Raw genomic sequence first — 25,174 nt, 5'->3', positions numbered from 1 at the left:
ATTGCCAGGTTACCTACACACATTTAGAATGACAGTTCAAATTTAGAATGACAGTTCAAATTTAGAATGACACCAACAGCAACAGCAACACATGATAAATAAATATCCTGGGAAGACATTAGGGTATTTGGGAAAGATGGGCACATACTCGTTGGACCCCCCCCCCCCCTTCTTAGTCAGATGTGTCTCAGTGACATTGTACAAAGTGATTGCAGGGCACACTACACACTAGAAGTTTCAGATAATGTGTGGCAGCAGGATGGAGATGGAAGAACTTGGGATGACTCAGTTTTATGCTACTCATCAAACCAGGTATATTTCACTTTTGATATTTTCATTTGCTCAGTGGTGCTCAGAAGTGATGATCCATGACATTTGCTTTGTTCAGTCTGAGAATATCTAAAAGATGTTCATTTATGCCAAAGGAGTCACTCCCATACGACTGGTCAATGGAAGAAACAGTTGCCAAGGTCTCCTTGAGGTATATCGTGATGGCAGCTGGGGAACCGTCTGTGATGATTCTTGGGACATAAATGATGCACAAGTTGTGTGCAGACAGCTTGGCTGTGGGCTGGCCCTCTCAGCACCAGGAAATGCCAATTTTAGTCAAGGTTCAGGAAGAATTCTTCTGGATGATGTGAACTGCAGAGGGAATGAATCTTCCATTGGACAGTGCTCCCACAGAGGATGGGGGGTTCACAACTGCAACCATAATGAAGATGCTGGAGTAATTTGCTCAGGTATTCTTGGATTGTTCGTGCTAATCTAGGATTCCTAATTAAAGTAGATCGCTCTTAATACTAACATGAGGTTGTAACTCAGAAGAGTGTATATATGAATAATGTACTGGGGGGGAACGCTAATGAGGCTTGCAGTTAGTGGCTTACATATCACAAACGGTTCCCATGGAATAGGGATGTATGGAAGCAGTTTCTCTACTCATTCTCGTTTCCCATTCCTCTTTTCTAGCATTTAGGGAAAGGGTAATTTTCCCTTCTTTATTTCAGTTAGAAAAGGTTTGGGAGCTGCTCACAGATTGGTGGGGAGGCAGCACCAGCTGCTTGTGCAGTGGAATTCAAATGAATGAGAATAAAACCTGTGAGGGATACTATTTCTGTACTCAGACTTCTTTGTGTACACAAGTTGGATGAGGACCTTTAAAAAGAAATATTAACAGTATTAATATTATTTGCAAGTTTTAACAAAAACTTGTTAAAATTAACCCCTTTGCCCTATTTCTTTGAAATCTGGATCACTCTGTATCACCCTGGTGCCCCCAAGCGGAATTGGAAGGCTGCTGAAATCACCATTAATCCCTATGGGGAAAATCTTAAAAATGTGTGAACAAACAATTTTTAAAAAATCTCTCCTTTGCCCAATTTCTTTGAAATTTGGATGATAGCTTCTACCCACTGGACACTACCACCCAACCCACTTTGTCCACAAGATTGAAGTCCGAATCTTCATATTTTTCAGGTCCACATCTGGGGTGGGGGTTTTTTTGTACCTGAATCTGGGTACCTGAGCACAGGGGTGATTTGTTCTGACTACAAATTAGCTAGATTTGTGTACAAATCGTTTTGTACCCAACCAATTTTGATCTAACTGGGTCCTGCAGCAGATAGATGACTTGAACATTTTAGCCAAAGATGACAACATACATGTTGAAAGGGATCCGGTGAATGTGTACAAGAAGGAGAGGAGAGCTGGTCTTGTGGTAGCAAGCATGACTTGTCCCCATAGCTAAGCAGGGTCCGCCCTGGTTGCATATGAATGGGAGACTTGATGTGTGAGCACTGCAAGATATTCCCCTCAGGGGATGAGGCTGCTCTGGGAAGAGCAGAAGGTTTCAAGTGTCCTCCCTGGCTTCTCCAAGATAGGGCTGAGAGAGATTCCTGCCTGCAACCTTGGAGAAGCCGCTGCCAGTCTGTGAAGACAATCCTGAGCTAGATGGACCAATGGTCTGACTCAGTATATGGCAGTTTCCTATGTTCCTAAGTTTCCTTTTTTGAGATCCAGGGGCAAATGTAAATCTTGAATTTTTGCAAATATGAACCTTACTTTTTGACGCTAAAATTTTATACAATATATAGTGAATTTTAGTTTTAAAAGCAGTATATAAATGAGCTTAATAATTATTGAATTATTTGTAGTTGGTTTTAATTTCAAGGTTGCTTTAGTAAATGTTGTTGGCAAATATAGTCAACCATATCACTAGAACCAGCTTGGTTCAAGATTTAGTGTGACTTCATTATATACTGTACAGTATAAGGAGTGATAAGTTACTTTTTGACTCTTGCCAAAACTTCATCAGAAATATGAGGATTGTTTTCTTTAAAGGCTAATTTTTTTCCTGGTAGTTTCCCCTGCAGCTCCCTTGCGCCTGGTTAACGGGCGCAATAGATGTGAAGGCCGCCTTGAGGTGTACCATGATAGCAGCTGGGGAACGGTCTGTGATGACAATTGGGACATAAGTGATGCCAAGGTAGTCTGCAGAGAACTTGGATGTGGAGCTCCGCTGTCGGCACCAGGGAATGCAAGGTTTGGTCAAGGCTCAGGAAATATCATCCTGGATGACGTACAATGCAAGGGAAATGAATCTTCCCTATCTCAATGCCTTCACTCACCCTGGGGAACCCACAACTGTGGCCATCACGAAGATGCAGGTGTCATCTGTCATTCAGGTATCCCTAGAATAACCTGTTATATAAATCTGTTTCTTAAACTTACACATCAAATTTGATTTTTTAAATCTTTGTAGGTTGCTATGGAAATTTATCATGAAATTTCTGAACAAGAATATATCAATGCAATGTCCAATTTTGTTCAAAGGCTGCGTGGATGACCTCATATATAATTTTAATTAAATTTATGTACATTTAGTATTTAGTCATTCTTCATTTAAATACAGCATATATACATTGTATACAAAATACAGAATGTTTATGTGTTGTACACAAAGTACAGAATTTTTACATTGTTCATTTAATTTTCTCATACATAGATAGCAACTGTCAAATAGTGATCATTCTTGTCTAAATCTTTGGAAATTTAATTTGACACGTCTAGGTATTAAAACGAATAAATATTTGTTTGCCTGGTCTTGTGCAGTTTGACAACATAGATTATTGTTTTCTTTCAAATTTTATCTATTTGGTATTTCCAGCAGAAATATCCTTGCGCCTAGTTAATGGAAGCCGCAGGTGCGAAGGCCGCCTTGAAGTGTTCCATGATGGCTCCTGGGGAACAGTCTGTGATGATCTCTGGGACATAAGGGATGCGGATGTGGTATGCAGAGAGCTTGGATGTGGATCCGGCCAATCAGCTCCAGGAGGTGCCCGGTTTGGTCAAGGCTCGGGCAGTATCCTGCTCGACAGCGTGCAGTGCAGCGGAAACGAATCTTCCCTATCTCAGTGCTCTCATGCACCATGGGGCACACATGACTGCAGCCATCAGGAAGATGCTGGTGTCGTCTGCTCAGGTATCCCTAAAGGATTCTAACCAGCTTTCAAGATAAATTCAACTTTTGAGCCTTTGCAGATCTTTGGGGGAGACTTAGTATGGAAAACATAAAGCAAACTCCTACCACAGTATTCATTCTAATAACCAGACTTAATGAACAGTCTAATTTACTAATATACAAGGTAATCACCTGCACAGAGTTCATGGATTCATGACAAACATGATATTTTACTGGTCATCCTTGCTGGCGATTCAAGGAGGATCAGGATGGAAAGCATCCCATTTACTGGGTAGTTTGCTCCATAAAGATGTGTTTGGTCTCTTATTTTTAAGCTTATTGTAGATTACGATCAGATGGTAACCTATTGTAGATATCTGAAGATATTTCTTGTGAATTCAAAGATCCATTCGGAGCAGTGTTTAATAGGAGCACCTGTAAACCTATCTTTGAAGTTTCATTAAGTGAAATGTTGGTGGCAGATCTAGCTAAACACATCACTATGACCAGCTTCCTTCAAGACTTAGTGTAGCTCAGCTATGTATACAGAGCTGTATACCTTTTGTCTCTTGCCTAGCTAGACCTAATGGAGGCGTGATTATTCTAACTTTAAAAAGCTATTTTTTGTTTGTACTTTCCAATGAAGCTCCCTTGCACCTAGGGACGGGCCTGTTGACCATGTCTGGTGGCAGAATGAGGGCTACTTCTAAGGTTCCTTCTAGCAGCCCACCCTCCCCATGAATGGCTTGCAAAGGAAGGAAGGTGAACTGGCACCATTCTTCCTTCAATCCCCCCTTCCTTCATTTTCTGTTCAGAAGGAGAAGACATCTGAGAGAACGAAGGATCTAGCAAATCCGCTTCAAACCGGATTTAAGAGGAGAAGGAAGGAATGTTGGTGGTGTCATTTGTTGCTCTGCTAGGCCGCAACATGTCAGGGCTTGGCATTAATCGGCTCCTTAATTTTTCTTTTCTTTCGTAAAAAGAAAAATATCACTTGTATTTATTACTTACAGAGTCTCTAGAACACTATTATGTTTTCTATTCTTAATTGCTAACATGACTACGCCCTCTGTTACTGATGTCAGATGCAGGGGTGTGGCTGGTGTGGCAGGGGCAGGAAGCAGCAGGCTAGACAGCGGCCTGCCAGCATCCTTGCTACACCACTGGGCACTAGGACAACTTTCTTCATTGCACAAGCACAGCATTAGTCAGGATGTATGTTCTGTAGTTTCAGTTTTGATGGAAAGGTTTCATGTGCCATCTAGTTTAAAAAGTTTTTCACCTACTTAATTCATATTTAGTCTTCATTTTAATGATGTATATACTGTATTTGTAATCCCAGTTAGTTCAAGATTTATTTCTGCTTTACCTGATATAAAAATGCAAGACATTTTATATCACTTTCTTTAAAAATGATACTAATATTTTGCTTGTCTTAAAGAGCGCTCATTGAGACTGGTTAATGGAAGCAGCAGGTGCGAAGGCCGCCTTGAAGTATTTCATGATGGCAGTTGGGGAACTGTCTGTGATGACCTTTGGGATGTGGAGGATGCAAATGTGGTATGCAGAGAACTTGGATGCGGACGAGGCATTAGAGCCCTACCTAACGCTCACTTTGGTCAAGGCTCAGGCAGCATTGTCCTTGATAATGTACAGTGCCATGGAAATGAATCTTCCCTGACTCTGTGCTCACATGCACCTTGGGGCAATCATAATTGTGGCCATCATGAAGATGCTGGTGTCATCTGCTCAGGTATTCCTAGTTCAGTATAACTTCCTTCTAAATCAAATGCAGTGTTTGTGTTTTTGGTTGCTCTGCTCATTACATAGAGACCTTTGACTGGTGCTCTCAAAGTATGGAGCTTACTTTAAATCAGTCTGAAAGTGAAAGTATTCAATAACACAAACACATACTTTGGATGAGACCTTTCAACCAGAGGTGCCTGGGGATTTTTTTGTTTTATTTTTGGCAAAAACAACCATAAGGGGTGGAGGAGTGGGGAGTAGGGAGGTCTTGAACAGACTGGGAGCAGGCGCACAAAACTGGCTGGCCCAGTGCCGTTCCAATCCAACACACGGAACCAGCTGACCCGGAGTGGTTTGGGTCTGTACAGGACTAAAACCTGACTGGACCAATTCAGTTTGGCACCCCTTCAAAAACAAACAAACCCCAGTTTGGTCTGGTGGGGTTCATGATTTTTTTTGGGGGGGGGGGAAATCTTTTTTACCATCAGCCCCTTTGAAGGGCTTCCTCTAGGCCACAGGGTGTGTGTGTGTGTGTGTTCTGTGAAGGTTCCCCCTCCCCCCGCCAGCCTCGGTCATCACTGCCATGGCCGGTTCAGCTGCTTTTTTGTGGCAGGGTGGCCATTTTGTCTGCCACCACGCATGCACAAATGGCTTCTGTGAGGCCTGGCATGTCCCAGGGCCTTGCAGAGGCCATTTGTGCATGCGGTGGCAGACAAAATGGCTGCTGTGCAAACAGGCAAAAATAAGTGGCCGAATGGCTGCAGCGGTGATGACCGAGGCTGGCAGGGTAGGGGGAACCTTCACACACACACACACACACACACACACAGAGAGAGAGAGCCTAGAGGAAGCCCTCCATCCAAGGGGCTAAAGGTTATATATGCCCCTGAGGCAATTATTTTGCTTCAGGCCAGTAATTTTCAGCAGGAAATTGAAATGTAGAAGACAAGTGAATCCAAAAGTTGTGTATGTGATCAAAGTGTTTCAGATTGCTCTCTTTTCAGAGGATCTTATGGATCCTTGTTGACAGCCTTCCTTAAGGTATGTCATTTGTTTGAAGGATAAATAAAATCCACAGAAAAAGGAGCAATCCAAAATGCACTGGGTACATACAACTTGGTGGGGAGTGCACTTTAAGAAGTACTCTCTCATTTGCTTCTTTCCTTTTCAGTGCTTCCTGTTACCATGTTTGCAGAGGCGTATCTAGGGGAAATAGTGCCTAGGGCAAGCACTGAAATTGCACCCCCTGTCCAAACATCTGACACCCATCTTTCAGATAACTTTACCATAGTATCAGCTGAAAAATACAAGTCAAGCTCGTTAATCTTTTAATATTTTAAAAACTATTTAGCAGTGGACGTAGCCAGACCAAAAAAATGCTGGAAAACTACAAATTTCAGTATGCTGGGGCTCATGAAATACCCAAATACTATGTTGAGGTGTACTTGGAAAACTAATCAGAAATGCGTGTCTAATTCCTTACTATGCATTTCAGCATCACTATTACATAATTTTTAAAAATAAATGCAGAATTTGACTTTTCCCAGATACTCTGAAAATAATTAAAGGATATGCAGAGTAAAGTGTATCACAGCTTGGAATATATTCTAGTATTTCAGAAAGACAGTTGAAATGAGAGAAAGAGAGCAAGAAACTCTCAGTGGGCCTTAATACTAAAGATTTCACACTGATTCAGAGACAAACTCGCCATTAATAGCCATATTATTAAGAAATCACATTTCACTCACTTATCACAATAAGCAAAGTAAGAGCAAATGAATACAATCCGAACTCATAAGCTTCAGCTCAGTATTCGCAAGCCCTGATTCTCTGTACATAGTGCCAAACTGAATATGTGTACAGTAACGTATTAAATTAAATTAATTTTTTTTAACCTATAGCCCCTTCAGGGGGCTTGCTAAAGGCCATGGGGGGTCTGCAAAGGTTCTCCCTCCCCCCGCTGGCCTCTTAATTCACTGCTGTAGCCCAGGATGAGGGCTTCACAGGGACCATTCGAGCATGGGCAGTGGCTATTAAAATTTTTTTTTAAAAAAAAATAAATGGCCGCCAAAAACAAAATGGCCACCGCTCAGGCTCAATTGCCCTCTGTGAGGCCTGGCATGGCCATTTGAGCATGCATGGTGGCCATTTTGTTTTCAGCAGACATTTTTAATTTTTTCTTTCATTTAAAAAATGGCACTCCCTTCAAGTGGCGCCCGGGGCACGTGCCCAGCCTGTCCTACCCTAGATACACCCCTGCACGTTTGCTCAGGCCTGTGGTTACTATCATGCACTGTGACTATGCTTTTGATCTGTGTGGGAATGACAAAATTGCCGCAAATTGGGTACAAACATGGATACAGCAATAAGAATTTTTAGTATGGTTATTTTGGATAAAGACAGATCAGATTGAAAGTACCCAAAACAGAGCAAAGGAGCCGAGGGCAGATTTCTTCAGGGGAGAAAGATTACATTTATTAAAGAACATAAGTACACAAGATAGAGCAGTCATTAGCAACCACTTGGAGGGCCAGACAGAAGTGGCAAACTTCAAACTGTACAGTGCACAGGGAATGAACCTTATATTGGGCAATGTCCACACAGAGGATGGAGGAGTCACATTTGCAACCATAATGAAGATGCTTGAGTAATCTGCTCAGGTATTCTTGGATTGCTTGTTCTAGTCTTGTCTTTTTATTCATTATAAATGGCCTGATCAGGAGGGAGAGAGAGGGAGATATATGTCTCCAATGTAACTAAACAGTCAATTCTGGATGTGAATCTGAGGTGGCCACTCAAAGCTGTATATATGAAACACTTGGAAGTTTTTCACATTCAGCTTTTAGTTTGCATCACCTCCTGGTTGGTGGAGGTGCATTAACATATAGGCCAAATGTACCCTGAAGGCCTGCGAGCTATCAGGAAACACGTCACACACAATTCTGCGGTTTTAAATTGTGTGTTAGTGTGTAGCCCGATTTATATCCAGAGTAAAAAAAAAATCCACTTTTTGCATCAGTTTTGGGAGCAACATTGAACTCACAGTAAAGCCTCTCATTAAACCTGATAAGAAAACAGCCTTACAACTAGTATTTCAATTCTGCTTTTTGTAATGACAAATGCCCTTTCCCCATGTTATCTTTGCATTCAGTAAGACCTGTGTGGAGAGAAGTAGCCACCAGCATATACAACACAATCGTACTGACTGAAAAGACCCCTGAACAACTTACTGTACATGCTGAGGGCTCCTCCACATGTGTTTAGGCATCTCACAAAAATCAGAACTCTCAAATGCATGTGATTGCTTTTTCATTTATGGCTGGCTTTTTAGAAAATGTCCAATGAGCATATGCCACAAGGCTGCTGCCTTTCTCGTTCATTATATGTGTGGATAAGCTGCAAATATTAATTGAATACATGACCAAATCAGACACCAGGAACCAAGGTGATAGGTCTAATGATTCTGACATTGATGGGAACTCTAAGGCAAGTGACATCTCCTTTGTTCACGAGAGATTAATAAGGAGTTAAAACAGAGATGAAAGGTCAGGTTATTACATTTGGCTCTAAGGGTGTGCACTCTTCATGTCCAGATGGTAACCCTTGCCTCTGCTATCCTAGAACTGGACAATTTATTCCATTGGAAATGTGTCCAAGTCCCAAAATGTGTCCAAGCCCCTGGAGAGAAGGGAAGACTAAATGCAGTCTATATTCCCCAACATTTGACTGATGCTGCTGGAAGTTTCTTTGCAATGGCCTAAATCCATGCAGTGCCACTGGGATGGAGAATCATATGCTTGGACCACGGTATATGGACAGACTTGTATTGGGACCTCATTTTTGAAAAGCTTGTAACACTCTAACATATTTCTTATTTTCAGGCAATACAGAAGTGATAGAACCTGGTAAGACTTTTATTCTTGATTATTTTATTACTTCAACAGTTATACTATAGTCCAGTTAGAAGCTATCCCCCTGACTGCATAGATAATTGTGAATCCCAGTTCAGGACTGCATAGATCTAGCTTTCTCAGATAATTTTCATATGGCACGATTCACTGTTTTGGAGAGGCCATGGGGGCTGGGATTAGGCTCAGCCCAAAGAACTGATAGATGCAATGCATGTCTTATTTAAGAGAACCCTGCAAATGCTGCCCAGGACCAGGACCAGGCCTGCCATGAAGCAGGTTGAAGTGACCACGTACTGTGGCAGAATGAGAGCTACTTCTGAGGCTCATTCTAGCAGCCCACCCTCTCCATGAATGGCCTGCAAAGGAAGGAAGGTGAACTGGCACCATTCTTCCTTCCATACCCCCTTCCTTCCTTTTCTGCTCGGGAGGAGAAGACATTTGAGAGAAGGAAGGAACTAGCAGTGCTATTAGAATGGGGCAAAAGAGGAGAAGGAAGGGACATTGGGGGTGTCATTTGTTGCTCTGCAAGGCCGCAGCATGTCAGGGGCTGGCAGAGAGGAGAGCTGTTCTTGTGGTAGCAAGCATGACTTTTCCCCATAGCTAAGCAGGGTCTGCCCTGGTTGCATATGAATGGGAGACTTGATGTTTGAGCACTGCAAGATATTCCCCTCAGGGGATGAAGCCGCTCTGGGAAGAGCAGAAGGTTTCAAGTTCCCTCTCTGGCTTCTCCAAGATAGGGCTGAGAGAGATTCCTGCCTGCAACCTTGGAGAAGCCACTGCCAGTCTGTGAAGACAATCCTGAGCTAGATAGACCAATGGTCTGACTCAGTATATGGCAGCTTCCTATGTTCCTATTAATCAGCTTCTTACTTTTATTCTTTTGTAAAAAGAAACAATAGCACATGCATTTATTACTTACAGAGTCTCTCAAACACCATTACATTTCCTATTCTTAATTACATATTACTTTCACTGAACTGCGAAGCTTATGAGATTGAATTCTGCAGATGTGTCTTAGTGACATTGTGCAAAACTGCATCAGGGCACAATGTAAGTTATGGCAGGCCATGAGAACAGCAGGATTTGGGGTGGTCCAGTTTTATACCACTCTAAAACACCATCAACTACATATATATGATTTCCCATGTTTATTGACTATGGTTCCAGCAGAATTTTCAGTCTGTGCAGTTAGTGTGGCTTTGGCCATAGCCATGTAGCCAGCAATGGTCTGTACCCAGAAATGGTCCCTTCCACAGATGCATCTTGTTGACCCCATTTGAAGCTCCAGCAGAGCACAACTAGACTGGATGCACATGACCTGTATAATTAGCACAGGACAGCCAAACGGAGGATGTCTCTGTTTTGTGTCATCCCATAACACAATCAAAAAGTGAACATTCTGTTTTTAATATTTTCATCCACTTGATGGGAAAAGTTAGATCAATCACATTTGCTTTGATAAGTGTGAAAATTAAAAAGGATTGTAATGTATTTCCAAATGACCCACTCCCATACAGCTAGTCAATGGAAGAAACAGTTGACAAGGTCTCCTTTCCTAATGTGGCCACGCCCCCTGTGACTGACGTCAGATGCCGGGATGTGGCAGGGGTGGCAAGGCCCGGACAGGTGCCCGCCGGCATCCTTGCTACGCCACTAGGCACTAGGACAACTCTCTTCATTGCCCAAGCACAGCATTACTCAGGATATTGGCCACTATTTTCAAAAGGAAATCCAATAATAACATTGTATGGTCAGATACAAAGACTACAATAAATCAAATCATTGGCTATGGCAAATTTTAAATTGATTCTGGTAGCTTAACATCAGACATCTATTTTTACTTATTGTTGAATTTATATACTGTTATTCATTAAAATAATCTCAAAGCAGTTGACAATATAATTAAAACAATTCTTAAATGTACAGATGATCTCAAAAATTAAGATACATAATACAGAAGTACAGATTATTTAAATATTAAAATAATCTCTATATAAAAATTTAATAACCCATAAATCATCATCATCATCATCAAAATTAGCACAAAGCAAAAGCAGTAAAAAACAATACCCTCATTCAAAAGCATGGGTGAAGAGCCACATCTGCTAGAATAAGACATGTGGATAGTGTAAATTCTAATGTGTATTGATATGTCTTCTTCTTTACTTTCAGAAGCAACTACAACGGAACCACCTGGTAATTCCCTACTCAATTATTTCTGCTTAAGCATTTGTAGAGATGGGTGTATATATCTGCATACAAGCTGGGGTTTTTGTTGTTGTTGTTGTTGTTGAAAGGCAGTCAAGAAATAATCTAAACAACAACTAGGGGTGTCAGCTTCAGGTTTTAATGGAATAATGCAGGGGTTCCCAACCTGTGCTGCTCCAGATGTTGCTGAACTAGAATTCTCTTTATCCCAGCCAATATTACTGGGGCCAGGGATTATGGGAGCAGTGTTCAACAATGTCTGGAGCACCAGAGGTTGGTAAGAATGGGTTATGTATTACCCTGGTAAGAATGGGTTATGTATTGCCTGTTTGACATCTTGCCACAACACTCTAGCTCTAGTGCCACCTGGGCGCTTTCCAGACTAGACCCATTAAAATTTCTATTTAGCTGGAAGTACTTGATCTGATAATTCTTCGCTCTTATTTTCTTGGTAAACCTTACTGAACAAAGAATTCTTGTTTAATAGTTGTGAAGTGGCCATTTATTTCTTTATTAAATCTCAGCTTTCCTTCAAGGATTTCATAGCACCTTGTAGCCTCATAACCACCCTGTCAGTAGGTAGGCTAGAAGTCAGTGAGATATACAGCTGAACTAGGAGTTCTCCACACATCAAAGCACACTACTACTCTAACCATTGCCCTACACTATCTGTCAAAAATGACATTGCCAGGTTACCTACACACATTTAGAATGACAGTTCAAATTTAGAATGACACCACCATTTAGAATGACACCAACAGCAACAGCAACACATGATAAATAAATATCCTGGGAAGACATGAGGGTATTTGGGAAAGATGGGCACATACTTGGTGGACCCCCCCCCTTCTTAGTCAGATGTGTCTCAGTGACATTGTACAAAGTGATTGCAGGGCACACTACACGCTAGAAGTTTCAGATAATGTGTGGCAGCAGGATGGAGATGGAAGAACTTGGGATGACTCAGTTTTATGCTACTCATCAAACCAGGTATATTTCACTTTTGATATTTTCATTTGCTCAGTGGTGCTCAGAAGTGATGATCCATGACATTTGCTTTGTTCAGTCTGAGAATATCTAAAAGATGTTCATTTATGCCAAAGGAGTCACTCCCATACGACTGGTCAATGGAAGAAACCGTTGCCAAGGTCTCCTTGAGGTATATCGTGATGGCAGCTGGGGAACCGTCTGTGATGATTCTTGGGACATAAACGATGCACAAGTTGTGTGCAGACAGCTTGGCTGTGGGCTGGCCCTCTCAGCACCAGGAAATGCCAATTTTAGTCAAGGTTCAGGAAGAATTCTTCTGGATGATGTGAACTGCAGAGGGAATGAATCTTCCATTGGGCAGTGTTCCCACAGAGGATGGGGGGTTCACAACTGCAACCATAATGAAGATGCTGGAGTAATTTGCTCAGGTATTCTTGGACTGCTGGTGCTAATGTAGGATTCCTAATTAAAGTAGAAAGCTCTCAATCATGGCATGAGGTTGTAACTCAGAAGAGTGTATATATGAATAATGTACTGGGGGGAAACGCTAATGAGGCTTGCAGTTAGTGGCTTATATATCACAAACGGTTCCCATGGAATAGGGATGTATGGAAGCAGTTTCTCTACTCATTCACGTTTCCCGTTCCTCTTTTCTAGCATGTAGGAAAAGGGTAATTTTCCCTTCTTTATTTCAGTTAGAAAAGGTTTGGGAGCTGCTCACAGATTGGTGGGGAGGCAGCACCAGCTGCTTGTGCAGTGGAATTCAAATGAATGAGAATAAAGCCTGTGAGGGATACTATTTCTGTACTCAGACTTCTGTGTGTACACAAGTTGGATGAGGACCTTTAAAAAGAAATATTAACAGTATTAATATTATTTGCAAATTTTAACAAAAACTTGTTAATATTAACCCCTTTGCCCTATTTCTTTGAAATCTGGATCACTCTGTATCACCCTGGTGCCCCCAAGCGGAATTAGAAGGCTGCTGAAATCACCATTAATCCCTATGGGGAAAATCTTTAAAATGTGTGAACCAACAATTTTTTAAAAATCTCCCCTTTGCCCAATTTCTTTGAAATTTGGATGATAGCTTCTACCCACTGGACACTACCACCCAACCCACTTTGTCCACAAGATTGAAGTCTGCATCTTCATATTTTTCAGGTCCACATCTGGGGTGGGGTTTTTTTTGTACCTGAATCTGGGCACCTGAGCACGGGGGGTGATTTGTTCTGACTACAAATTAGCTAGATTTGTGTACAAATCGTTTTGTACCCAACCAATTTTGATCTAACTGGGTCCTGCAGCAGATAGATGACTTGAACATTTTAGCCAAAGATGACAACATTCATGTTGAAAGGGATCCAGTGAATGTGTACAAGAAGGAGAGGAGAGCTGGTCTTGTGGTAGCAAGCATGACTTGTCCCCATAGCTAAGCAGGGTCTGCCCTGGTTGCATATGAATGGGAGACTTGATGTTTGAGCACTGCAAGATATTCCCCTCAGGGGATGACGCTGCTCTGGGAAGAGCAGAAGGTTTCAAGTTCCCTCCCTGGCTTCTCCAAGATAGGGCTGAGAGAGATTCCTGCCTGCAACCTTGGAGAAGCCGCTGCCAGTCTGTGAAGACAATCCTGAGCTAGATAGACCAATGGTCTGACTCAGTATATGGCAGTTTCCTATGTTCCTAAGTTTCCTTTTTTGAGATCCAGGGGCAAATGTAAATCTTGAATTTTTGCAAATATGAACCTTACTTTTTGATGCTAAAATTTTATACAATATATAGTGAATTTTAGTTTTAAAAGCAGTATATAAATGAGCTTAATAATTATTGAATTATTTGTAGTTGGTTTTAATTTCAAGGTTGCTTTAGTAAATGTTGTTGGCAAATATAGTCAACCATATCACTAGAACCAGCTTGGTTCAAGATTTAGTGTGACTTCATTATATACTGTACAGTATAAGGAGTGATAAGTTACTTTTTGACTCTTGCCAAAACTTCATCAGAAATATGAGGATTGTTTTCTTTAAAGGCTAATTTTTTTCCTGGTAGTTTCCCCTGCAGCTCCCTTGCGCCTGGTTAACGGGCGCAATAGATGTGAAGGCCGCCTTGAGGTGTACCATGATAGCAGCTGGGGAACGGTCTGTGATGACAGTTGGGACATAAGTGATGCCAAGGTAGTCTGCAGAGAACTTGGATGTGGAGCTCCGCTGTCGGCACCAGGGAATGCAAGGTTTGGTCAAGGCTCAGGAAATATCGTCCTGGATGACGTACAATGCAAGGGAAATGAATCTTCCCTATCTCAATGCCTTCACTCACCCTGGGGAACCCACAACTGTGGCCATCATGAAGATGCAGGTGTCATCTGTCATTCAGGTATCCCTAGAATAACCTGTTATATAAATCTGTTTCTTAAACTTGCAAATCAAATTTGATTTTTTAAATCTTTGTAGGTTGCTATGGTAATATCATGAAATTTCGGAACAAGAATATATCAATGCAATGTCCAATTTTGTTCAAAGGCTGCGTGGATGACCTCATATATAATTTTAATTAAATTTATGTACATTTAGAATTTAGCCATTCTTCATTTAAATACAGCATGTATACATTGTATACAAAATACAGAATGTTTATGTGTTGTACACAAAGTACAGAATTTTTACATTGTTCATTTAATTTTCTCATACATAGATAGCAACTGTCAAATAGTGATCATTCTTGTCTAAATCTTTGGAAATTTAATTTGACACGTCTAGGTATTAAAACGAATAAATATTTGTTTGCCTGGTCTTGTGCAGTTTGACAACATAGATTATTGTTTTCTTTCAAATTTTATCTATTTGGTATTTCCAGCAGAAATATCCTTGCGCCTAGTTAATGGAAGCCGCAGGTGCGAAGGCCGCCTTGAAGTGTTCCATGATGGCTCCTGGGGAACAGTCTGTGATGATCTCTGGGACATAAGGGATGCGGATGTGGTATGCAGAGAGCTTGGATGTGGATCCGGCCAATCAGCTCCAGGAGGTGCCCGGTTTGGTCAAGGCTCAGGCAGTATCCTGCTCGACAGCGTGCAGTGCAGCGGAAACGAATCTTCCCTGTCTCAGTGCTCTCATGCACCATGGGGCACACATGACTGCAGCCATCAGGAAGATGCTGGTGTCGTCTGCTCAGGTATCCCTAAAGGATTCTAACCAGCTTTCAAGATAAATTCAACTTTTGAGCCTTTGCAGATCTTTGGGGGAGACTTAGTATGGAAAACATAAAGCAAACTCCTACCACAGTATTCATTCTAATAACCAGACTTAATGAACAGTCTAATTTACTAATATACAAGGTAATCACCTGCACAGAGTTCATGGATTCATGACAAACATGATATTTTACTGGTCATCCTTGCTGGCGATTCAAGGAGGATCAGGATGGAAAGCATCCCATTTACTGGGTAGTTTGCTCCATAAGGATGAGATTGGTCTCTTATTTTCAAGCTTATTGTAGATTACGATCAGATGGTAACCTATTGTAGATATCTGAAGATATTTCTTGTGAATTCAAAGATCCATTCGGAGCAGTGTTTAATAGGAGCACCTGTAAACCTATCTTTGAAGTTTCATTAAGTGAAATGTTGGTGGCAGATCTAGCTAAACACATCACTATGACCAGCTTCCTTCAAGACTTAGTGTAGCTCAGCTATGTATACAGAGCTGTATACCTTTTGTATCTTGCCTAGCTAGACCTAATGGAGACGTGATTATTCTAACTTTAAAAAGCTATTTTTTGTTTGTACTTTCCAATGAAGCTCCCTTGCACCTAGGGACGGGCCTGCTGACCACGTCCGGTGGCAGAATGAGGGCTACTTCTAAGGTTTCTTCTAGCAGCCCACCCTCCCCATGAATGGCTTGCAAAGGAAGGAAGGTGACCTGGCACCATTCTTCCTTCAATCCCCCCTTCTTTTCATTTTCTGTTCAGAAGGAGAAGACATCTGAGAGAACGAAGGATCTAGCAATCCGCTTCAAACCGGATTTAAGAGGAGAAGGAAGGAATGTTGGTGGTGTCATTTGTTGCTCTGCTAGGCCGCAACATGTCAGGGCTTGGCATTAATCGGCTCCTTAATTTTTCTTTTCTTTCGTAAAAAGAAAAATATCGCTTGTATTTATTACTTACAGAGTCTCTAGAACACTGTTATGTTTTCTATTCTTAATTGCTAACATGACTACGCCCTCTGTTACTGATGTCAGATGCAGGGGTGTGGCTGGTGTGGCAGGGGCAGGAAGCAGCAGGCTAGACAGCGGCCTGCCAGCATCCTTGCTACACCACTGGGCACTAGGACAACTTTCTTCATTGCACAAGCACAGCATTAGTCAGGATGTATGTTCTGTAGTTTCAGTTTTGATGGAAAGGTTTCATGTGCCATCTATTTGAAAAAGTTTTTCACCTACTTAATTCATATTTAGTCTTCATTTTAATGATGTATATATTGTATTTGTAATCCCAGTTAGTTCAAGATTTATTTCTGCTTTACCTGATATAAAAATGCAAGACGTTTTATGTCATTTTCTTTAAAAATGATACTAATATTTTGCTTGTCTTAAAGAGCGCTCATTGAGACTGGTTAATGGAAGCAGCAGGTGCGAAGGCCGCCTTGAAGTATTTCATGATGGCAGTTGGGGAACTGTCTGTGATGACCTTTGGGATGTGGAGGATGCAAATGTGGTATGCAGAGAACTTGGATGCGGACGAGGCATTAGAGCCCTACCTAATGCTCACTTTGGTCAAGGTTCAGGCAGTATCGTCCTTGATAATGTAGAGTGCCGTGGAAATGAATCTTCCCTGACTCTGTGTTCACATGCACCTTGGGGCAATCATTATTGTGGTCATCATGAAGATGCTGGTGTCATCTGCTCAGGTATTCCTAGTTCAGTATAACTTCTTTCTAAATCAAATGCAGGGTTTGAGTCTTTGGTTCCTCTGCTCATTACATGGAGACCTGTGACTGGTGCTCTCAGAGTATCAAGCTTACTTTAAATCAATCTGAATGTAAAACTATACAATAATACGAACACATACTTTGGATGAGTCCTTTCAACAGGAGGTGCCGGGGGTGGGGGGGTTGTGGTTGGTTTTTTTAAAAAAAACAACCATATTAGGTGAAGAGTGAGGATAACTGGGACAGACAGGGAGTTGGCACGCGTTACTGGCTGGCCCAGTGCGGTTCAAGTCTGGACCAGACCCGAACCTGACCAGACTAGTTCAGTCTGACAGCCGGTCAAACCTCCCCCCACCCTCGGTTTTGTCCGGGGGAGGGTTCACGATTTTTTTTGTTTAAAAAAAAATACTTTTAACCACTTTGGGGGGCTTGCTCTAGGCTGCTGGTGCATGTGTGTGTGTGTGTATGTGTATTTCTGTTAAGGTTCCCCCTTGCCCCCGCCAACCTCATCCATCACTGCCATGGCCCGTTTGGCCACTTCTTGGGGGGCTCCGTATTGTGGCACGGTGGCCATTTTGTCCGCCACCATGCATGTGGAAATGGCCTCTGCGAGCCTGGCATGGCCCAGGGCCTCACAGAGGCATTTGCGCATGCACAGTGGCCATTTTTTTAAAAACTTCTTCAGGGGGAAAAGATTACGTTTATTAAAGAACATAATTACACAGAATAAAGCAGTCATTAGCAATCTCTTGGAGGGCCAGACAGAAGTAGCAAACTATACACTGTACTGTGCACAAGGAATCAATCTTATATTGGGCAATGTCCACCCTGAGGATGGAGGATTCACAATTGCAACCATATTAAAGATGCTGGAGTAATTTGCTCAGGTATTCTTGGATTGCTTGTTCTAGTCTTGTCTTTTTATTCATTATAAATGGCCTGATCAGGAGGGAGAGAGAGGGAGATATATGTCTCCAATGTAACTAGAAAAGTCAATTCTGGATGTGAATCTGAGGTGGCCACACAAAGCTGTATATATGGAAATACTTGGAAGTTTTTCACATTCAGCTTTTAGTTTGCATCACCTCCTGGATGGTGGAGGTGCATTAACATATAGGCCAAATGTTCCCCGAAGGCCCTGCGAGCTATCAGGAAACACGTCACACACAATTCTGCGGTTTTAAATTGTGTGTTAGTATGTAGCCCGATTTATATCCAGAGTAAAAAAAAAATCCACTTTTTGCATCAGTTTTGGGAGCAACATTGAACTCACAGTAAAGCCTCTCATTAAACCTGATAAGAAAACAGCCTTACAACTAGTATTTCAATTCTGCTTTTTGTAATGACAAATGCCCTTTCCCCATGTTATCTTTGCATTCAGTAAGACCTGTGTGGAGAGAAGTAGCCACCAGCATATACAACACAGTCGTACTGACTGAAAAGACCCCTGAACAACTTACTGTACATGCTGCGGGCTCCTCCACATGTGTTTAGGCATCTCACAAAAATCAGAACTCTCAAATGCATGTGATTGCTTTTTCATTTATGGCTGGCTTTTTAGAAAATGTCCAATGAGCATATGCCACAAGGCTGCTGCCTTTCTCGTTCATTATATGTGTGGATAAGCTGCAAATATTAATTGAATACATGACCAAATCAGACACCAGGAACCAAGGTGATAGGTCTAATGATTCTGACATTGATGGGAACTCTAAGGCAAGTGACATCTCCTTTGTTCACGAGAGATTAATAAGGAGTTAAAACAGAGATGAAAGGTCAGGTTATTACATTTGGCTCTAAGGGTGTGCACTCTTCATGTTCAGATGGTAACCCTTGCCTCTGCTATCCTAGAACTGGACAATTTATTCCATTGGAAATATGTCCAAGTCCCAAAATGTGTCACCCCTGGAGAGAAGGGAAGACTAAATACAGTCTATATTCCCAAACATTTGACTGATGCTGTTGGAAGTTTCTTTGCAATGGCCTAAATCCACGCAGTGCCACTGGGATGGAGAATCATATGCTTTGACCAAAGTATGTGGACAGACTTGTATTGGGACCTTATTTTTGAAAAGCTTGTAACACTATAATGTATTTCTTATTTTCAGGCGATACAGAAGTAATAGGACCTGGTAAGATTTTTATTCTTGATTATTTTATTACTTCAATAGTTATACTGTAGTCCGGTTATAAGCTATCCTGCTGATTGCATGGATAATTGTGGATCCTGATTCAGGGCTGCATAGATGTAGCTTTCTCAGATAATTTTAATATTGCACAAATCACTGTTATTAAGAGGCTGTGTTTAGCCTCAATGACTCAGCCCAAAGAACAGATAGATGTAATGCACGTCATATTTAAGAGAACCCTGCAAATTCTGCCCAGGGCCAGGGCCAGGCCACCAGGGCCGTCCCTAGGGGTGTGTGGGGCTGGGGGCGAATCAGCATGTGCCGGGCCCCCTCAACATTTCATATGATTCATACTGACTGATGACATACTATGTTAATAGTATAAGTGAGTGAGGTTTGGGGACATGTCCAACCAGCTTGGACATATAGTGCATTTGTAAAATGTGGGTTCAAGTTTTACACCAGTTATCCAACCCTACCCCACACAACTGTTAATGGGACAGGAGGCTAAACCATTGATTTGAGGAAGCCAAAGTCAAAATTAGCTACATTATTTTCTTATTTATGGTAAGCTTGCTTGAAACAGTTAAATAATAGCTTACCATAAATAATTACCTAGCCATTTAACTTTTACTGGCTAGGGAAAAGTCCTGCAAAGAAGCTGGAAGCCTAAGTAATGTATGTTGTACATTAATACATCAGTGTAAACATATGTAAAGACACACAACATATATCTTGATAAACACTTCCACAACATCCCCAAATGCCATAGCTATGAGAAAGTCAAAGAATACAAAATAAGATATATGACAATACACATACAACAAAAGGCAGGGGAAAGTTGGAAGCACAACACATGCCCCTTGTTTCACGGTTCCCGCTCAGACATTCTGGATTGCAAATAAACTTGAGCATAGTGCATGTACAAATAAAATAAATAAAGTTTATTCAGATATTTAGTGTTAGCCCTACTCTCACTAGTTGCGAAGTACTCTATGGATAGAGAGAACTCTTTCTGGCAGCTTTACTGCAGTAGGAAAAATTATTAAAAGTCATTAAACAAGCCAGTTATAGGACATTTTTTGATATTTTTAAAGGAAAAATTCAAAACAATATTAAAAACCATTTGTCTAAACCATTTCAATTTCAACATTCAGAGCTCTCCCACCCTGCCCTATATCTGGACCCAATCTCAAAGCCCTATGCCAAATCATTCCAGGTGATCTAAAGGGTGGGGCAAAAAGTAATGACTGATATAAGTAACTCTTGAGCTTGAGCACAAGGCAGTCATAGCACAAAGCAGCCTCCCTCGATCATGCCTCCAGCTTCTGAGTAGGCAGAATGCCTCTGAGTACCAGTTGCAGGGAAGTAACAGCAGGAGAGAGGGCATGCCCTCACCTCCTGCTATTGACTTCCAGTGGCATCTGGTGGGCCACTGTGTGAAACAGGATACTGGACTAGATGGGCCTTGGGCCTGATCCAGCAGGGCTGTTCTTATGTCCTTAAGTGGGGTGCTTCTTACTCTTTTTATGAAGGCAAAGGGCAAATTCTTCCACATGAGGGTGGAATGATGGTTGGGGGAGGGCCTTCGGTCCCAGTTGTTTTTGTAATTTTCTGCCATTATTAGGGGGAAAGTGGAGAAAGAAGGAATATTGGGGGTGTCATTAGTTGCTCTGCATGACCACAACATGTCAGGGGCTGGCATTAATTAGCCCCCGAATTTTTTTTCTTTTGTAAAAAAAAAAAAAAGCAATATCACGTGTATTTATTACTTACAGGGTCTCTAGAACACTGTTATGTTTTCTGTTCTTAATTGCTAATGACTGTTCTATTCTTAATAGCCCCCTGTGACTGATGTCAGATGCAGGGGTGTGGCTGGGGTGGCAGAGGCCAGAAGCAGCAGGCTGGATGGGGGCCCACCGGCATCCTTGCTACGCCACTGGGCACTAGCATAACTTTCTTCATTGTACAAGCATGGCATTAGTCAGGATGTTGGCCACTATTTTTCAAAAGGAAATCCAATATTAACATTGTATGGTCAGATAAAAAGACTACAATAAATCAAATCATTGGCTATGGCAAATTTTAAATTGATTCAGGTAGCTTAACATCAGACATGTGAATAGCAGAAGATGTGTGAATAGTGTAAATTCTAATGTGTATTGAAATGTCTTCTTCTTTCCTTGCAGAAGCAACTACAACGGAGCCACCTGGTAATTCCCTACTCAATTATTTCTGCTTAAGCATATGTAGAGATGGGTGGGTGTATATATGTGTATACAAGCTGTTTTTGTTCAAAGGCGGTCAAGAAATATTCTAAACAACAGCTATGGGTGACAGCTTCAGGTTTTAATGGAATAATGCAGGGGTTCCCAACCTGCGGTGCTCCAGATGTTGCTGAACTAGAATGCTCTTCATCCCAGTCAATATTATTGGGGCTGGGGATTATGGGAGTCATCGTTCAGCAATATCTGGAGCACCAGAGTTTGGGCACCCCGGTAAGAATGGGTTATGTATTGCCTGTTTGACATCTTGCCACAACACTTTAGCTCTAGTGCCACCTGGGCGCTTTCCAGACTAGACCCATTAGAATTTCTATGTAGCTGGAAGTACTTGATCTGATAATCCTTTGCTCTTATTTTCTTGGTAAACCTTACTGAACAAAGAATTCTTGTTTAATAGTTGTGAAGTGGCCATTTATTTCTTTATTAAATCTCAGCTTTCCTTCAAGGATTTCAGAGCACCTTGTAGCCTCATAACCACCCTGTCAGTAGGTAGGCTAGAAGTCAGTGAGTTATACAGCTGAACTAGGAGTTCTCCACACATCAAAGCACACTACTACTCTAACCATTGCCCAACACTATCTGTCAAAAATAACATTGTCAGGTTTGTTGTTGCTAACATGAACATGAGCTGTGATTTCACGAAATAGATACATTGGAATTAACTGCGATAAGCTTCCCTCATTGGTAATGAAAAAAGATGCCATCTTTTTTGTAATCTGTGAACAGTGCCATCTTTTCACTTAGCTTGGATGTGAAGCATGGTATTCAGATATCCAGCTTTTAGGTAACAAAGAAAGTCGCATTTTTTGGTGTATTGGGGTATTTCTGCTTATCTAGCAGCCCTACATCAAGTAATGTTCATGCTGCACTACACAGCTTTTTAGGATTGCAGTTGTCTTCTGCACTACACAGCCTTATGAGGAATAACAAAGGTGCATTTGGGGTGATACTTTTATCACCTAAACCGGTCCACATAATTAAGAAGAAAGATGTGCATGAACACTCTAGTTTTGATGCCTTTCCCAGATGTGCTGATGTGCTCTCAGCACATTCCTTTATCACGTGTTGGTGGTTCAACTGAACTTCTACCCTACACACGTTCCAAACACTAGTTTGGGTCACATTTAGAATGACACCAACAGCAACAGCAACACATGATAAATAAATATCTTGGGGAGACATGAGAGCATCTGGGAACGACATCAAGATGGGCACACACTCGGTGGACCCCCCTTCTTAGTCAGAAGTGTCTCAGTGACATTGCACAAAGTGACTGCAGGGCACGCGGCAAGTTTCAGATAATGTGTGGCAGCAGGATGGAGACGGAAGAACTTGGGATGACTCAGCTTTATGCTGCTCATCAAACCAGGTATATTTCACTTTTGATATTTTCATTTGCTCAGTGGTGCTCAGAAGTGATGATCCATGACATTTGCTTTGTTCAGTCTGAGAATTTCTATAAGATGTTCATTTATGCCAAATGAGTCACTCCCATACGACTGGTCAATGGAAGAAACAGTTGCCAAGGTCTCCTTGAGGTATATCGTGATGGCAGCTGGGGAACCGTCTGTGATGATTCTTGGGACATAAACGATGCACAAGTTGTATGCAGACAGCTTGGCTGTGGGCTGGCCCTCTCAGCACCAGGAAATGCCAATTTTAGTCAAGGTTCAGGAAGAATTCTTCTGGATGATGTGAACTGCAGAGGGAATGAATCTTCCATTGGGCAGTGTTCCCACAGAGGATGGGGGGTTCACAACTGCAACCATAATGAAGATGCTGGAGTAATTTGCTCAGGTATTCTTGGACTGCTGGTGCTAATCTAGGATTCCTAATTAAAGTAGAAAGCTCTCAATCCTGGCATGAGGTTGTAACTCAGAAGAGTGTACATATAAATAATGTACTGGGGGGAAAAGCTAATGAGGCTTAGGTTAGTGGCTTACATACCCCCCACTGACCATGGAACAGGGATGCATGGTCTCAGTTTCTCTACTCATTGTCATTTCCCTCCGCGCTTTTCTAGCATTTAGGGAAAGTGCTATTTTTCTTTCTTTATTTCAGTTAGAAAAGGTGTGGGAGCTGCTCACACATTGGTGGGGAGGCAGCACCAGCTGCTTATGCAGTGGAATTCAAATGAATGAGAATAAAGCCTGTGAGGGATAGTATTTCTGTACTCAGAGTGCAGTTTGTACACAAGTTGGATGTAGGCCTTTCAACATATATTAACATTATTTGCAAATTTTAACAAAAACCTGTTAAAATCATCGCTTTCACTCTATTTCTTTGAAATCTGGGTGGTGCCTTCATTCCACCCATTGGGAACTACCACACAGCATAACCCACTCTGGGTCACCCTGGTGCCCCCAAGCAGAATTATAAGGTTGCTGAAATCCCCATTGTTCCCTATAGCGGAAAGCTTAGAGATCTGTGAACTTAAACAATTTTTTAAAAATCTCCCCTTTGCCCAATTTCTTTGAAATTTGGGTGATAGCTTCCACCCATTGGACACTACCACCCAACCCACTTTGGCCACAAAATTGAAGTCTCAATCTCCATATTTTTCAGGTCCACATCTGGGGAGACTTGTTTTGTACCTGAATCTGGGCAACTGAGCATAGGGGTGATTTGTTCTGACTACAAATTACCGGAATCAGCTAGATTCAGGTACAAATCGTTTTGTATACAACCAATTTTGATCTAACTGGGAGCTGCAGCAGATAGATGACTTGAACATTTTAGCCAGAGATGACAACATTCATGTGGAAAGGGATCTGGTGAATGTGTACAAGAAATTTCCTTTTCTGAGATCCAGGGGCAAATGCCAATCTCAATTTTTTTGCAAATATGAACTTTAGATTTTTTATACTAAAGCTTTAACAAAGTAAAGTGAATTTTAACTATTTTTTTTAAGCAGTATATACATAAGCATAATAATTATTAAATTATTTGTAGTTGGTTTTTATTTCAAGGTTGCTTTAGTAAATGTTGCCGGCAAATATAGTCAATCACATCACTAGAACCAGCTTGGTTCAAGATGTAGTGTGATTTCATCATGTATAGTAAGTTACTTTTTGACTCTTGCAAAACTTCATCAGAAATATGAGGATTGTTTTCTTTAAAGGCTAATTTTTTTCCTGGTAGTTTCCCCTGCAGCTCCCTTGCGCCTGGTTAACGGGCACAACAAATGTGAAGGCCGCCTTGAGGTGTACCATAATAGCAGCTGGGGAACGGTCTGTGATGACAGTTGGGACATAAGTGATGCACAGGTAGTCTGCAGAGAACTTGGATGTGGAGCTGCGCTGTCGGCACCAGGAAGTGCAAGATTTGGTCAAGGCTCAGGAAATATCGTCCTGGATGATGTACAGTGCAGGGGAAATGAATCTTCCCTATCTCACTGCCTTCGCTCACCCTGGGGAACCCACAACTGTGGCCATCACGAAGATGCAGGTGTCATCTGTCATTCAGGTATCCCTAGAATAACCTGTTATATAAATCTGTTTCTTAAACTTACACATCAAATTTGA

At 41.6% G+C, this 25,174-nt stretch overlaps 1 protein-coding gene across 1 annotated transcript in view; it reads left to right on the top strand.

Annotated features, from left to right (window-relative positions):
- The window catches only part of DMBT1 (deleted in malignant brain tumors 1), a 92,766-nt gene that overhangs the window by 24,503 nt on the left and 43,089 nt on the right, over positions 1-25,174 (top strand). The window contains 11 exon segments of the mRNA XM_053308984.1: positions 426-740; positions 2,361-2,702; positions 3,125-3,481; positions 4,902-5,229; positions 12,436-12,743; positions 14,365-14,688; positions 15,169-15,483; positions 16,124-16,129; positions 16,904-17,224; positions 23,136-23,447; positions 24,792-25,133. Coding sequence (XP_053164959.1) covers positions 426-740; positions 2,361-2,702; positions 3,125-3,481; positions 4,902-5,229; positions 12,436-12,743; positions 14,365-14,688; positions 15,169-15,483; positions 16,124-16,129; positions 16,904-17,224; positions 23,136-23,447; positions 24,792-25,133 — 3,270 coding nt within the window.

The sequence above is a fragment of the Hemicordylus capensis genome, chromosome 3 (genome assembly GCF_027244095.1).
Source record: "Hemicordylus capensis ecotype Gifberg chromosome 3, rHemCap1.1.pri, whole genome shotgun sequence".
NCBI lineage: Eukaryota > Metazoa > Chordata > Lepidosauria > Squamata > Cordylidae > Hemicordylus > Hemicordylus capensis.
The sequence above is the reverse complement of the archived record's forward strand: the minus strand, read 5'-3'. Positions and strand labels throughout refer to the sequence as shown.